Genomic DNA, 12,904 nt, shown 5'->3' on the forward strand with positions numbered 1-12,904 from the left:
TGTTGATTAGCCGCCTGCATTTACGTAAACAATACTTTATGATTATGTAACAGCCAAGGGGGGTTTCCACGCCAGACGCCAGACGCCAAAACAATCCGTCATTCCTTCCTTATATCACTCCCATTTCCACCTCGTACATTTTACAATCCAATCACCATGGCAGATACAGGTATGCGGGGCACAAACGCCCTCCAAGACTCTGTACGTGTGTCCATTGTCTCCTCTTACACCTTTGCGCTGATTTATGAAAATCTGAAAAGAGGTTCAAAGACAAGGAACTGGCGAGCATCAAATCTACAAAGTTCCCTAAACATTTCTCTGAAAAAGTCGATCTCCGCAAAGTCAACATCTCCGTGCTCCGTCCTTGGGTTGCTGAAAAGGTTACCGAGCTTATCAAGGTGGAGGATGATATCGTTGTGGAGTATGTCTTTGGGATGCTCGAAGATCGTGATAATCCTGTACGTCTAAATCACACTGTGCTTTGTACGCGTACTGATGGTTGGATTTGCAGACGCCCGACCCGAAGAAGATGCAAGTTTCCCTCGTAGGGTTCATGGACAAGTACGGCGCCGCGGCATTCATGGACGCTCTTTGGAAACTACTTCTTTCAGCGCAAAAGACTGTTGGCGGTGTCCCTGCCGAAGTGCGTCGTCCTCTGTCTCTTGTCCCTCCCGTTTGTCCTTGTCCTGTTTGGTGCTGACCCTTTTCTTTCCAGTTTATCGAAGCCAAGAAACAGGAACTGCAACGAAAACAACAGGAATCATCTTCCCTCCCTCTTCCTCCTGCTCCGCCCGCCATGGCATCCCATTCTCAAGCTCGCTCATCCGGCCCAGCGGGCCGATCGAGGGCGGAAGATTACTATGGGCGTGAACCGCGTGGGGGTGGTGGAGTCCCTCGAGGCAGAGATGCGCGAGATGGGCGAGATGGACTCCCCACCCGGCCATACCCCCCTGCCCGCTCTCCTCGCCATCGTTCTCGATCCCGATCCCGATCTCGATCCCGATCCCGTTCTCCCCCACCCCGCCGACCTTTTACAAACACCAACTCTGGCCGATACCCCGACCGACAGCCCGACCGCGACCGCGACCGAGAGTGGGGTAACCGGCGTGGTTACCCAAGGGGAGGAGAATCATTTAGAGATCGAGCTAGAGACGAGGGATGGGGTTCCCGCGGCGGCGGCTCGTCCGTCAATCCGAGAGAAAGAAATGCCCGTCGTCCTACCCCACCACGCCGTCCTACCCCACCACGCCGTCCTTCCCCACCGCGCCGTCCTTCCCCACCACCTACCGCCCAAATTCGAATCCGAGGCCGAGGCAGGGGTCGGTCTCTCTCACGTTCCCTTTCCCGTTCGCGTATTCCCTCTCGGTCCCTCTCACCGCCTGTTCGTCGGGACCGCGGCCACGGACGGAAATACGGACAAGACTCTGACCGTGGTAGGAGCCTGAGCCAAAGCAGAAGCCGAAGCAGGAGCAGGAGCGACACCCCTCCGCGTACACAGACACGAAAACGCCCGCGATCCGTGCGCTCACGATCACGCTCTCGATCACGCTCTCACTCTCGCTCTCGATCTCGCTCGCGGACACCTGTAAGACAAAGGACGAGGGATTACACGCCAACACCGGAGCTGTGAATAAGTAGCGGGTGAGCGGTGAGCGGTGAGCGGGGGGTTAATTAATAACAATGAAATGCATGAACAAGATAATCTGGGACAAGTATACGGGGACAAGTGAGTCAGTAGCAGGTTATGATGGTCTATATATGATATGCAGCGGCTGCCGCGTGATTCAGGGCCGGACGCGTCCCCGGAGACGCAGTTATTTTTTCGCGTCTGACTTTGGGCCCTGAGCCGTTGCTTCGGTGTATTCTTGCATCCCCCCCCCCCTTTTTCCATCTCCCCCCCTAGCTTTTTCCATCCCAACTTTACCCTCCTTCCCACACCCCCTGCACAGCTTTACGCACAGTCCCTCTTTACACAGCCATGAGACTCGCCACCGCCCTCACCCTCCCCCTCCTCGCCCTCCCCCTCGCCCGCGCCATCATCACCCCCACCTCCCCCGACGGCTCCACCGTCGTCGCCGTCGGCGACTCCATCCAAGCTCTCTGGACCATCGACTCCACCGACGGCTGGACCGACGTCGAGATCCAGCTCATGACCGGGAGCAACCTCGCTGTATGTCCATCCCCCTCTTACCATGACTAACCCCACACACAGATGGTCCCCCTCGCCACCGTCGCTACAGGTATCGACGGGACTTCTGCCACCTCCTTCTCCTTTGCAGCCCCCGACGTGAGCCCCTACTCCAAAATCTACTTTCTCCAGTTGTACGTCCTCCCCTTTGACCTGTAAAAGCCAAGCCAACCGTTCCCAACAGCACCAATGGCGGCGACATGACCAACGTCACTTGGACAACCCGATTCACCGTACGCCTCTCTCCCACTGCGCGACCATCGAGCTAACAGTGTGACGATAGATTGCGGGCGCTGACGGATCCACCACCGAGCCTACCAACTCTACCGACTCTGTCGAATGGGGTATGTCGTCCTTCTTCCTCCATCCACGCCACAATGAACGCACAGACCGCTGACCATCACATGTGTCGTTTATAAAAAACCAGGCACCGGCCAACTCCTTTCCTCCGTCTCTGCATCTTCCGGCAACTCTTCGTCCTCTGAAACAGCTTCGACTTCTGCTTCCGCCGTCGCTGCTGCTGTCACCGCCTCCTCCTCTTCCTCCTCCTCTTCCTCCTTCTCCTCCTCCACCTCCGAGTCCGCCACGTCCAACTCTGCCACACCCTCTGCATCCTCCGCCAACGCTTCTTCCGACTCTTCCACCTCTTCCGACTCTTCCACCTCTTCCGGCAGCCGTCTCCACGTCGGACTCGTATCCATCTTTATCGCCTCTGCTCTTGGTATCGCTTTGATCTAGAGCCAAGTCCGACATTCGGTCTGAAATTGGACACCTAAAACAAAACGGTAATATATACGGACATTTATACTTTTTTTACTTTTTACGAAAAAAAAAACAAGACGTTTATAGATTGAACGATACAACGAAATACCCTACCCGGCTTTAAAGCAAACCATACTACGTTATCCCCTGTCCCTTATATCGTCCATTGAAAACAACTACTCGAGGAGAAGTTTAGACGAAATACGACCGATAGTTACACATAGTAATACAACTTGGCTCTTTTTTTGGGTTATCCTTGTTACTTGTGGATGGCTGAACACCAATGATGATTTCTGGGACATGGGCATGCAACTCTTTTACAATCCAATGACGAATTTGCAAAATGAACCCCATGCATCATCATTCACGGATAAACGGTCCGCCTTTGCTCCTTCCTTTCGGATGTCTTGACATTGGAATGGCGATTAAACATCTCAAGGTCCAGTCCTAATATCTGTCGCACCCCCAGACTATCACAACGCGATCCGGCGCGCATCGTCAGCTTTTTCCATGTCTTCTCTTCTTTTTAGAGATAAAACATCACCCACCATCACAGACTCCATCTCCCTCTCTGTCACTTCCTTTTGGACCCACAGATACGTCGGCGCTTCCCAATAGTTTTCGTAATCCACCTTTTTCCCCGTCGGCTTGAACGTGCTCTCCAAACTTGACAATCCGGCGCCCCCAGATCCACTCGACGATGAAGAAGACGGCGGCGGCGACGATGATGGCGACGATGATGGCGACGACGAAGAGTTGAGCTTGGAGAGGAAGGATTGGAAGGATTCTTGAACCTCGGTAGGAGCACACGGATGAGGAGCCGGTTTATGCGGCGCTACAAAGATTCGGCCGGTTAGCGACATGCCATACCAATCAGGGAAAAACCATAACTCACAATGTTGGATATTTTTTCTCGGTCCCAAGAACTTGATCATGGGCTTGTAATGCGTCGCCCTAAGGAGTAATGAAGGCCTCATCTCGAGCGTGCTGGCGGTTGGTGTTATTGGTTTGGAAAGAACTGAGAGAGACGACGAAACGAAGATGGATTATCCACACCGGTGACGAAGAGACGAAAGGACGGAAGCGGACATCGCCGTACCCGGCTTTCCTTCCCCGCCCGATGCCCGATACCGCCGAAAAAAAAACCCCATATCCTCTTCCCATCATGTATAAATTTCCTAATACACATGCATCGCCTACAAGATCGTGTTGGATATGCACCTATGTATACACATCGTATTTCGATAACAACAAGAAACTAGTACGCTCCTATCGACAGGTCACTTTCGAACGGTCACCTTTTCAAACCTGTACCTTTCCAACCTCCCCAACGTCGTCCCTGATACAGGGGTCTTCTCCCTACCCGACTGGCTCATTCGCCGACATGTATTCTCGTCCACATCATCACTGCCATCTTGATCGCGCCGCACAAAGCAGAGTCCCGGTCTTGCCTGCTGCTGCTTCGCCTGCCTTTGCCTTTGCTTCTGCTCCCCTTGAGGAGTATCTTTCAAGGCGATGCTGGAGATGGTATTATAATTCGATTTGAGACGAGAGCGGGAGATGGATGGATGGCTGACAGCGGTAGGAATATCGTTTGGCGAATTTCGAGGCGATAATGAACGAGGAGGCGCACCGCCGCCAACAGAGAAACGGGGAAATAACGGCTTTCGTTCCGGCGAAGGAGTGAACGACCCTATTTCCTCTCCTTCACCTTCCTCCTCTACTTGCTCTTCTTCTCCAGCCCCGCCCTTATCATCCTCATGTCCTTCCCTTCCGCCCCTTCCAAATCCAAACTGCTTGACCGCCACCTTCATCTTCATCTCCATCCCATTCCCCTCTACCGCCATCGATCCCGTCTCTACCTTCCTTGATGCTGATACGGACGCCACTGACGGTGCACGAGTCGGTGTTGCCAATCCAAACCTCGCCGCTTCGCTTTCCTCTCCCCTGGGGAAAACGACATTCACCGGCCGATTCTTCAACACCCTCGAACTCCCCCCTACACTCATAGCCTCCCGTCTTTTCACCAAACTCAAAGTCGAACTCACGGCTCGCATGCCCCCTGCGCCTACCTTCTGGACCGGCACCGTCTTTGGCGTCTGCGATCGTACCCCCCTGGCCCCAGCACCCATCTTGGGGGTACCATTCATCTCAAGACCACCACCAAAGGCCCACTTTGCGCGCCAGGAACCTCCAACAATCTTGGCCTTCTCCTTCCTCTCCTCTTCCTTCTCGCTCTCCTCGCTCTTATCCGCATCCTTGATCTGCCCTTGTCCATTGTCATCATCCGCCCCACCCATATCTGGAGAGGATCCCCTGTCGTGCTTGTTGCCATCTTCAAAGTCTGGTTGACTACCTTTCACCGCGTTCACACTGTGGAGTAGCGATTGAGACTGGGCGCAAGGCGGGGCAGATGAACGAGGCCGTAGACCGAATTCATTATGCGCGAGGAGAGAACTACCAGCCAAAGAATGTCCAGCGGCTTCGTACCTCTGATTTGATAGGCGATGGGTTGGGGGAAGCGTAGACGAAAGCGAAAGCGAAAGCGGAAGAGGGGCAGTAGGGGATGAAGTGGGCGGTACAAGAGTCCCAAAAGATGAGCCCGGCTCAAACGTTTCCGTTTCCGTCTCCTTCTTCCACGGCCGCCCCACGTTTACCTCTTGCTTTACTTGTTCCCCTTCGGCAAGCGAGGAAAATGGGAAATCAAGTACAGGCGGGGACGAGCACTCTGCCGCTGGGGGGCTCGTGATATATTGCGTCTGCGATATAAACCTTTGTCGTGAGCAGGAAGAAAAGGAAGGAGAGATGACCGGGGAAAGAGAAGGTGAGGGACAAGGAGAACAGCTTTGGGAGGAAAGGCAAGACTGGCTTGCAATTCGAGGTGGGGCCGGAGGTGAGCTAGAGATGAGGGATGATATGGCCGGGGATGGTGACCGTCGTCCTTGCTGGATACGTGTCGGTGTTGAGGTAGACGTCAGAGAATGCGATAGCGAATGTATGCGCCCTCCCCCTTCTTCTTCTTCCTCTTCCCATTTGAGTTCAATCTTCTCTTCACTCCCATCCCCATCCACTTCTTCCTTTTGCCTTTTCCGAACCTGCTGCCTCTTGCCCCTTCCCCCAAAAAACTTGCTCATCACCTCCACCTTTTCTGCCGTACATCCTCTCTCACCATCTCCCATAACATTCTCAGCTAAAGGTCGCAGAGCAAGTTGATCGGATAGCCGCGAAGCGCCAGAGGTGTACGTACCCACCGGCTGATGGATTGGGGCAAGCTTTGACTTGATTTGTTGTTGCTCACGGTTGGAATGGTCGAGATAATCAGGACAGTCGTGCTTAGGATGGCGATGTTTCGGTTTCTTGTACCCTAAGCAATACGTTAGTATCATCCATCGTACACATACCAGTCCCAAGACCCGAGCGAAAAGATTGAACATGACGTACTTGTAATAAACGCGTCCATCGGTCCTTGCACATGCACCCCTTCAGCTTTTGCTTGTCGCTTCTCTCCCAGATTACCGACACCGCTACCACTCCCCCACTTTTCCTCCGCTCCCCCAGCTCCTTCAGCCCCACTCGCAAACTCTGGCCACGCATCCACGATCCCCATCCCCGTCTCGGGATGAACATCTCCCCTCGCCATCCTCCTTGCAAGCCCTTCCTCCACATCGACACCCACCCACTTTTCCCCCTCGTCCCCCAGTTGGAAACCAGTGCTCGCAGGTGGGAGGGGGTTTAGATGCACGAGACGGCCGAGAGAGGGATCGTATACCCTTTGGTAGAGAAAAGCGAGTTCGGCTTGGGCAAAATCGGAGAGATATGTTGGTGGGACGAGGTAAGTGCCTTCCAGGCGGATGTGTTGGAGGAGCTATCGTTTCATAATGAATCAGCTCACAAGGTCATGTCTAATTAGAGAAGAGGAAGTTGGATTTGCGACTTTGACTTGGAACCGGACTTGGATTAGGAACTTGGACTTGCCTTTTCAACAGAATTGAAACGCCGCATAAGACGGTGAGCGGTTTTGATACCGATACCGGGTATCGAATCGAGATAATCACACCCTGAAAGCATCTATCACCCAGACAATGTCAGAATGTCCCTCACTAGGATACAAAAAAAGAGAAACAGTAAAGGAGAGACGGAACTCACTGCCATTCGCCTGAAATGCACATCCGTCCACCCATGCATCGGGAACTCTCTCACCATCGCCAGCCGATCACGATGAATCCAAACACATTGCCCGTCCTTATCAAGTTTGAATATGACCTATGTATCCCACCGGAAAACCTTACCGTTAGCCCAAGATATACAAAAGAGGAAATACTCGACTTGCCTTTTTACACCCAAATACGAGCAAATCAGAGTCTTCAGTGATAATCCCATCTACATACCCCTCGCGCTCAAGGAAACATAACTGCGCGTCTGCTTCATAAGGCGCCACCACATAATCGACGTTTTCCGCCCTCAAAGCCTAGGCTCAATTTAGTAAAAACACCGGTAGTATAATATTTTGGTAGAGAGAAACATACTTTGATAAGCTGATATGCCATTTCTGGGGTGACGTCCACACATCGGGTATATGCCTCCTTCGCCTCTTTCATTCGACCTTGCGCTTCTAATGATCTAGCTTTTTCCAAATTCTCCAATCTTGTCCTGAATGCAGTCCTTGTTACTACTGGCTGGACTGTGGACCTGGGGACAACATCAAAAGAATGTAAAAGTGAACTCACTTGGCTCGCGAAACTTCGGTTCCCTTCTTTGCAGGTAACGGGCCTCCATCGAACACCAAGAACGGTTCTATCCCATGATGCCGTAAGAACCTAACACGATACATTGCATACTCGACAAATCTACACGTATCAGATGTCAGCTTGGCTCAGATCGACGCGTTCTGTCGATAATTTCTTTTTGACGCGTCGGAAAGTTGCGGTATAAGAATGACATACTTTGTGCTCTTCTTCCCTTTGACAAGATCCTCTGCACAGCCGAATGCGCCTTTATGGAGCCACACATACCCCTGTTATCCATTCCTAATTAGCTATTTCCACCATCTTACCAGGTGATGAGCACGTACATCGACAGCAAGTCTGAGGGAAACGCGTCAGTGAGGGTTAAACAATACACGCCGAGGATACTCAAAGTGTGCTTACTTTTTGCCCTTAAACTCTGAGATATGGCCATGTACGGATACCTCTTTCAGGAGGGGGAGGAGACCTGATATGCCCATCCTCTGGGACTTGTAGCGTTTGCAGGATTGTTGGTTGAGAGACGCAAGAAACCAAGCAAGGCGCGTCCAGTAAACATTAGGAAGGCGACGTCGTTACGTAATGACTGAGGGGGCTCGCGAATGACGAGTGACGGACCGACAACGAGGACAGCCATTATCCATAACCACGTCCATATCCATATCTACGACGACATCTACAGCTACAGCCCACACTCCAGCATGTCCATTCCACACTCGGCCTACGATCCTCGCCGCGTATTCCGTTTCAACGTCCCCCACTTTGAAATCGGTCCCAAAGCACGCTCAGTCGGAACATACCTCTCCGGTGGTCTCGTATGTCAATCTCTCGTACTCGGCTTGCAATCATTATCTTTCCCTGATCTATTGCTAACATGAACTACTTTCATTCTGTAATAACATCATCCTATATCGACACTTTCTCGATCACAACGTCTGGTAAATATTTCTACGTTGCCATTGGATCAAAATCCCCGCAGTTCGCACTCTCATATTTCCTCCTGTTCGACGCCGCTACCCTCTCATCCCACGCAAAACCCCCTCCAGACGCACCTTACGATGTTGTACCAGTACACATGGCGTTTGTCGACTGGATCCCTGCCATCTGCACTACCCGTACGTCCCGGTCCCCTTAATTTTCCTATGCCCCTCCACTGTGTCCCCACTCCATCTTTACCTATCAAAAGTCCGCAGCTGACAAAAAATTACAGTTGGGTTCATCATAACCTCCCTCCTCGATAAATCTCACCTCACCTCCGCCTTCTCCTCCGACCCATGGGCACATGAAGGTTCCGCTGCCTGGCGTGCAAGGGTGGTCCTCTTCATCGGGGTAGCCTTGATGGCCGGCGGTCTCGCTGGGAGTCTTGTACGTCCACTGTCTTCACCTTTATCTTTTTTCTTTCACCTTCTTCTGGCTTCTGACAAAGGGCTGACTGATTGGTTGTTTATGGATTTGTGAATTACAGTGTGTCCTCATTCTCAAATATATTGTCCCCGATTACACCGGGTACACCTATTACGGCGCCGCTAACGTGGCTACCAATGTTGGCATCATGGTCTCGTACGTCTTTTCCCTCCCCTTCACCGCTGGTCACCCTCCAAAACCCATAGAGCTGACTTCTGAGTTTGACCGGGAAACTAGAGCCATGATACTCTGGATCTCGCAAAGCGGCAGCGACGAGTACGAGTATCAACTCACTGTCTAATCCCTCCTTTACCCTTCCTTTTATTTCTCATCTACCACTTTCCCACCACCCGTTATATCATTTTCTGAATTTTCACCTTGCCGCATTGTCAATTGGATCGTTCAAGTCGATTGGGGTGGGGGTGGCGGGGTGATGTGGGGCCGAAAAATGAATAAAAGGAATAGGATATTACCAACGATCGCGATTACATGGCGACCAAATCTTTTTGTATGCATAGATACCTGCCAAACCAGATCCAACACCGTCAACCCTCCATTCATCTTTCACAATCCGGTGTCCTCTCCTTCGCATCTGGACTCAAATCAAAGCTCACAAAATGTCCACATCCTCCCCATTGACCACATGACCATATTTCCGAGTATTATCTATTTACAATAGTCATATACAGCTAATAATATATTATACGATGCCCTCTTCATGAATGTCCCGACGGCGATGAATCAGCAACTAAATGACCAAGGTCTGTCATCTCTGCAAAGATCCGTCCCTGTCACCTTGTCATCCTTCGCCGGATAATCTCCACGATGGAAGACGATTTCCGCGAGTAATTTTAAACTTCATTTTCTCATAAAAGCCTCTTCCAACCGCTCACGAATCATAAACGACATTTCTCCTGCTTCAAAGATGTAGCTGTATATACTGATTGTGCTTCCTGGTGTAAGGAGGGTGAGACATTTATGTTGGGGCCCAGGTACCATTCGATAGTTATGCATCTCAGGAGCATGTTCGTACCAAGATACGCAGCGCAGCACTGGGCACGACTTGTGGAATGAGATATAAACGTTTCCGTCATACCCCATATATCGAGAGAAACGAAGCGCACACAAGGAATTTGGCATGAGAGACGAAGTTCCAAGGAATATGTAAGGAGATGGATGCAAGGGATGAGGAGTTCTCGAGGAGTTGAATGCTGGAAATATTCTACGCTTTACCGCCTTGTGAGTTGTTCATCCGCTTAAGAGGGTATATATAGACCCAGAGTAGGAGGAGAATAAGGAAGACGACGAGAGGATGGTAGGGAAGTAGTTTTGAGGCGTCGAGAAGAGAGAGATAGAGAAGAACGAAGGAGAGAGGACGAGGAAAAGGGACTTGCAGAAAGGCGTTAGGGAAGAGAGAGGCCCTAGTAGAAGATGCAGGGAAAGTATGAGAAAGATGAGTCAGCTCTTGAGCCATAGGGCTGGAAAAGACATGTAGGGAGTAGTCCTTGCGAGTAAATAAAATATATCATCGGCCGAAGGGGCTTAGTTTTCTCAAATTCTCTAGCTCAGCCATCTCAACGTCTGAACCTAGCGCTCCAAGCAAGGCTGTAAACAAACGACCAAGGACACGAAACTAAAGTAGCTTAATGTGCTTTCCGACTTCTACGAAGACAGCGACACCGTTCCAGTTATCATTGCGGTGATGAAAGATCGTACAGCAGCCCGACAGGAAAAAAAAAAAAAAAAAAAAAAAAAAAAAACAGGAAGGGGGTGGTATAAACTCACGACAAGGCCAAAGAACGGGTTCGTTGACTGATGAGAGAAAGAGAAGATCACATGAATATCGAGCATGTCAAACATTATAGACTTGGCAAGCGTCAATCTTTACTGTGAAAACGAAGGAAAGCCCGGATTTGTCTGGTGATGAAAGTCGTTGCCTAAATCACTACAAAGCACCCCGTCTTTGCGCAACTGCTCTGAGTTATGGCCACTGATAGTAGTACTTTCATGGCTTCCTCTCATCTGATTGCATAATATTACATACCGTCCTCATTCCAACTTGAATCTTTACCGTACATCTGTCCTCAAAAAAGGATTTACGCCCTCACTCTCTCTTCCCTTTCTCTTCCCTCCTCCGCTCTTTCCACATCTTCCTCCAATCGAATCCTCCCTTGCCTCTCCAAGCTTCGTTTCCAAGCGACTCCAACGATTAACGTTATGGGATGCAACACAAGACACGCAATGATGGTGATCAATAAAGGAGGGGGCTTAGGAAGAGCAGTCGTAGGGAGCGTAGGGTTTGTGCGAGGCGAAGAAAAGAGGAGAGAGAAGAGGAGGTACATACTTGCGATTGTCAGCAAGCTAATAGCCAGTTGTCAGCACATGGACACAGAAATTTGCGAAAAGTATGCTAATCTCACTAGAGTCGCCTTGCTCCTGCCCAGAGTGCAGAAACGATATTCACACCCGCCACACAAGCCACCGCCTGCCACGTATATTTACCCCACTTGCTTTCGTCTTTGATGATCCACCCCACCGCAATGAAACCAGAGTGCAGCCAATCAAGTTGAAAGAGGATAGCTAGGAACATTGTCATAGGGGCGTGGATAAATATGGCATCCATTGGTCGCTTAAGAGTGGGAGGGTAGTAGAGAAGGGTCATGTGGATTGAGAGTCTGGCAAAGAGATCATCAGCAGCGGTGGTGGAACGGCTAACGACTAAAACTTACACGTTGAGGGCATTGATCAAGAGAACTACTTCGGCACCGATGAAGAATTGAAGGGTCTGTTCGCAGGCAAGTCAATTCAAGTACTTCAAACCATAATCTCGCAGAGCTTCTACCCACAAAGAATACCGCCCAAGCTGCTTGAAGCCAATTGGCAACCGCAAACCTCAATCCGACCCCGTGCACGAGCATCTCCTACAAATCATGAAGGCGATCAACTCTTACCGCTATCAGACGTGGCAAACACTCACCTTCGTAGCTTCCTTTCGTGCCAGTAGCAACACTAGACAGAACCCAACTATTCGCCAAAGGAAATTATCAGCATTACGTTCTTCTTCTTCGTCATTCCCCTTTCTTACTTTGTAATCCGAACAAAGCAGCCCAGTAAAGTTCGATCATGATTGAATTGGGTGTTAAGAGTGTCGGAAAAAGATTACTGATACCACCTGCATGTTTGTCAGCTTAGTCTGATTCGTGTCCTGTAGAAAACAAGGATTTCGGACAGTGCTGAACCAAAGACGACCATGAAAGAAAGAACTTACTCAATCCTGGCTTGAGGGCGAGAGCGCAGACCAAATTAGTTCCCATCGCCACCAGCACTATCAGGTTCTCATCAGCCTTTCAGACGACCTTTACATACCACTTTTACAGCTGAAGGTAATGGAATACCACGTACCGGAGATTGGTACAGCAATCTGCAGCCGAACAAGCTTCATAGACTGCCTGAACTGCTCAGGGGTGATGACCTCGTCTGGGAGGGGATCGTAGCTCGACATGACTGGAATTCGTCTCCTGCTTGGTTGGGTATCTTCTAAATAATCCTCTTGACAGAGTATATATAGCTGATCTGTGCAATGCACTGAAGGTGGATGGCAAATTGGAAGAAGTGAAACACTGCGCAGGACGGACGAAATCGACGAAGCACGAACGAACGAACGGGCGGGAACGACGACAAGTGCGTCATCGGAACGTAATGGACGGCGATGACCGAAGTCTCGCCAGCCGACGGCCGTCAGCTATATGAGAAGGCCACCACCAACGTACAAACAAAATCGCTATACATTATCGCCTACAAACATCCT

The 12,904-nt window shown here is 50.7% G+C and overlaps 6 protein-coding genes across 6 annotated transcripts; 3 read left to right on the top strand and 3 right to left on the bottom strand.

The window, feature by feature from the left end:
- Nucleotides 1-120: 120 nt before the first annotated feature.
- On the top strand, nt 121-1,793 carry CNB00060 (conserved hypothetical protein). Its single transcript, XM_568752.2, has 4 exons — nt 121-201; nt 261-458; nt 512-643; nt 716-1,793. The coding sequence occupies exons 1-4, from the start codon at nt 157-159 to the stop codon at nt 1,628-1,630; spliced, it is 1,290 nt and encodes a 429-aa protein (XP_568752.1). The 5' UTR covers nt 121-156; the 3' UTR covers nt 1,631-1,793.
- A 99-nt stretch (nt 1,794-1,892) lies between these two features.
- On the top strand, nt 1,893-3,268 carry CNB00065 (hypothetical protein). The gene is made up of 5 exons (XM_024658428.1): nt 1,893-2,170; nt 2,213-2,322; nt 2,373-2,421; nt 2,472-2,532; nt 2,616-3,268. The coding sequence occupies exons 1-5, from the start codon at nt 1,979-1,981 to the stop codon at nt 2,924-2,926; spliced, it is 723 nt and encodes a 240-aa protein (XP_024514196.1). The 5' UTR covers nt 1,893-1,978; the 3' UTR covers nt 2,927-3,268.
- Nucleotides 3,269-3,290: 22 nt separating this feature from the next.
- On the bottom strand, nt 3,291-3,968 carry CNB00070 (hypothetical protein). Its single transcript, XM_568753.2, has 3 exons — nt 3,846-3,968; nt 3,499-3,785; nt 3,291-3,420 (listed from the first exon to the last, which is right to left on the bottom strand). The coding sequence occupies exons 1-3, from the start codon at nt 3,925-3,927 to the stop codon at nt 3,385-3,387; spliced, it is 405 nt and encodes a 134-aa protein (XP_568753.1). The 5' UTR covers nt 3,928-3,968; the 3' UTR covers nt 3,291-3,384.
- A 174-nt stretch (nt 3,969-4,142) lies between these two features.
- On the bottom strand, nt 4,143-8,206 carry CNB00080 (exonuclease, putative). The gene is made up of 10 exons (XM_024656420.1): nt 8,098-8,206; nt 8,022-8,034; nt 7,894-7,964; nt 7,678-7,797; nt 7,477-7,600; nt 7,281-7,418; nt 7,097-7,213; nt 6,926-7,018; nt 6,392-6,815; nt 4,143-6,314 (listed from the first exon to the last, which is right to left on the bottom strand). Exons 1-10 carry the CDS (start codon nt 8,172-8,174, stop codon nt 4,231-4,233), a joined length of 3,261 nt encoding a protein of 1,086 aa, XP_024512101.1. The 5' UTR covers nt 8,175-8,206; the 3' UTR covers nt 4,143-4,230.
- A 148-nt stretch (nt 8,207-8,354) lies between these two features.
- On the top strand, nt 8,355-9,787 carry CNB00090 (protein-vacuolar targeting-related protein, putative). The gene is made up of 5 exons (XM_024656421.1): nt 8,355-8,507; nt 8,672-8,807; nt 8,903-9,057; nt 9,158-9,252; nt 9,334-9,787. The coding sequence occupies exons 1-5, from the start codon at nt 8,394-8,396 to the stop codon at nt 9,395-9,397; spliced, it is 564 nt and encodes a 187-aa protein (XP_024512102.1). The 5' UTR covers nt 8,355-8,393; the 3' UTR covers nt 9,398-9,787.
- A 1,321-nt stretch (nt 9,788-11,108) lies between these two features.
- Nucleotides 11,109-12,735, bottom strand: CNB00100 (expressed protein). The gene is made up of 8 exons (XM_024656422.1): nt 12,499-12,735; nt 12,365-12,421; nt 12,182-12,268; nt 12,074-12,120; nt 11,943-12,017; nt 11,826-11,881; nt 11,517-11,771; nt 11,109-11,457 (listed from the first exon to the last, which is right to left on the bottom strand). Exons 1-8 carry the CDS (start codon nt 12,596-12,598, stop codon nt 11,193-11,195), a joined length of 942 nt encoding a protein of 313 aa, XP_024512103.1. The 5' UTR covers nt 12,599-12,735; the 3' UTR covers nt 11,109-11,192.
- Between the last annotated feature and the right edge of the window lie 169 nt (nt 12,736-12,904).

This window comes from Cryptococcus neoformans (assembly GCF_000091045.1).
Source record: "Cryptococcus neoformans var. neoformans JEC21 chromosome 2 sequence".
NCBI classification, from domain to species: domain Eukaryota; kingdom Fungi; phylum Basidiomycota; class Tremellomycetes; order Tremellales; family Cryptococcaceae; genus Cryptococcus; species Cryptococcus deneoformans.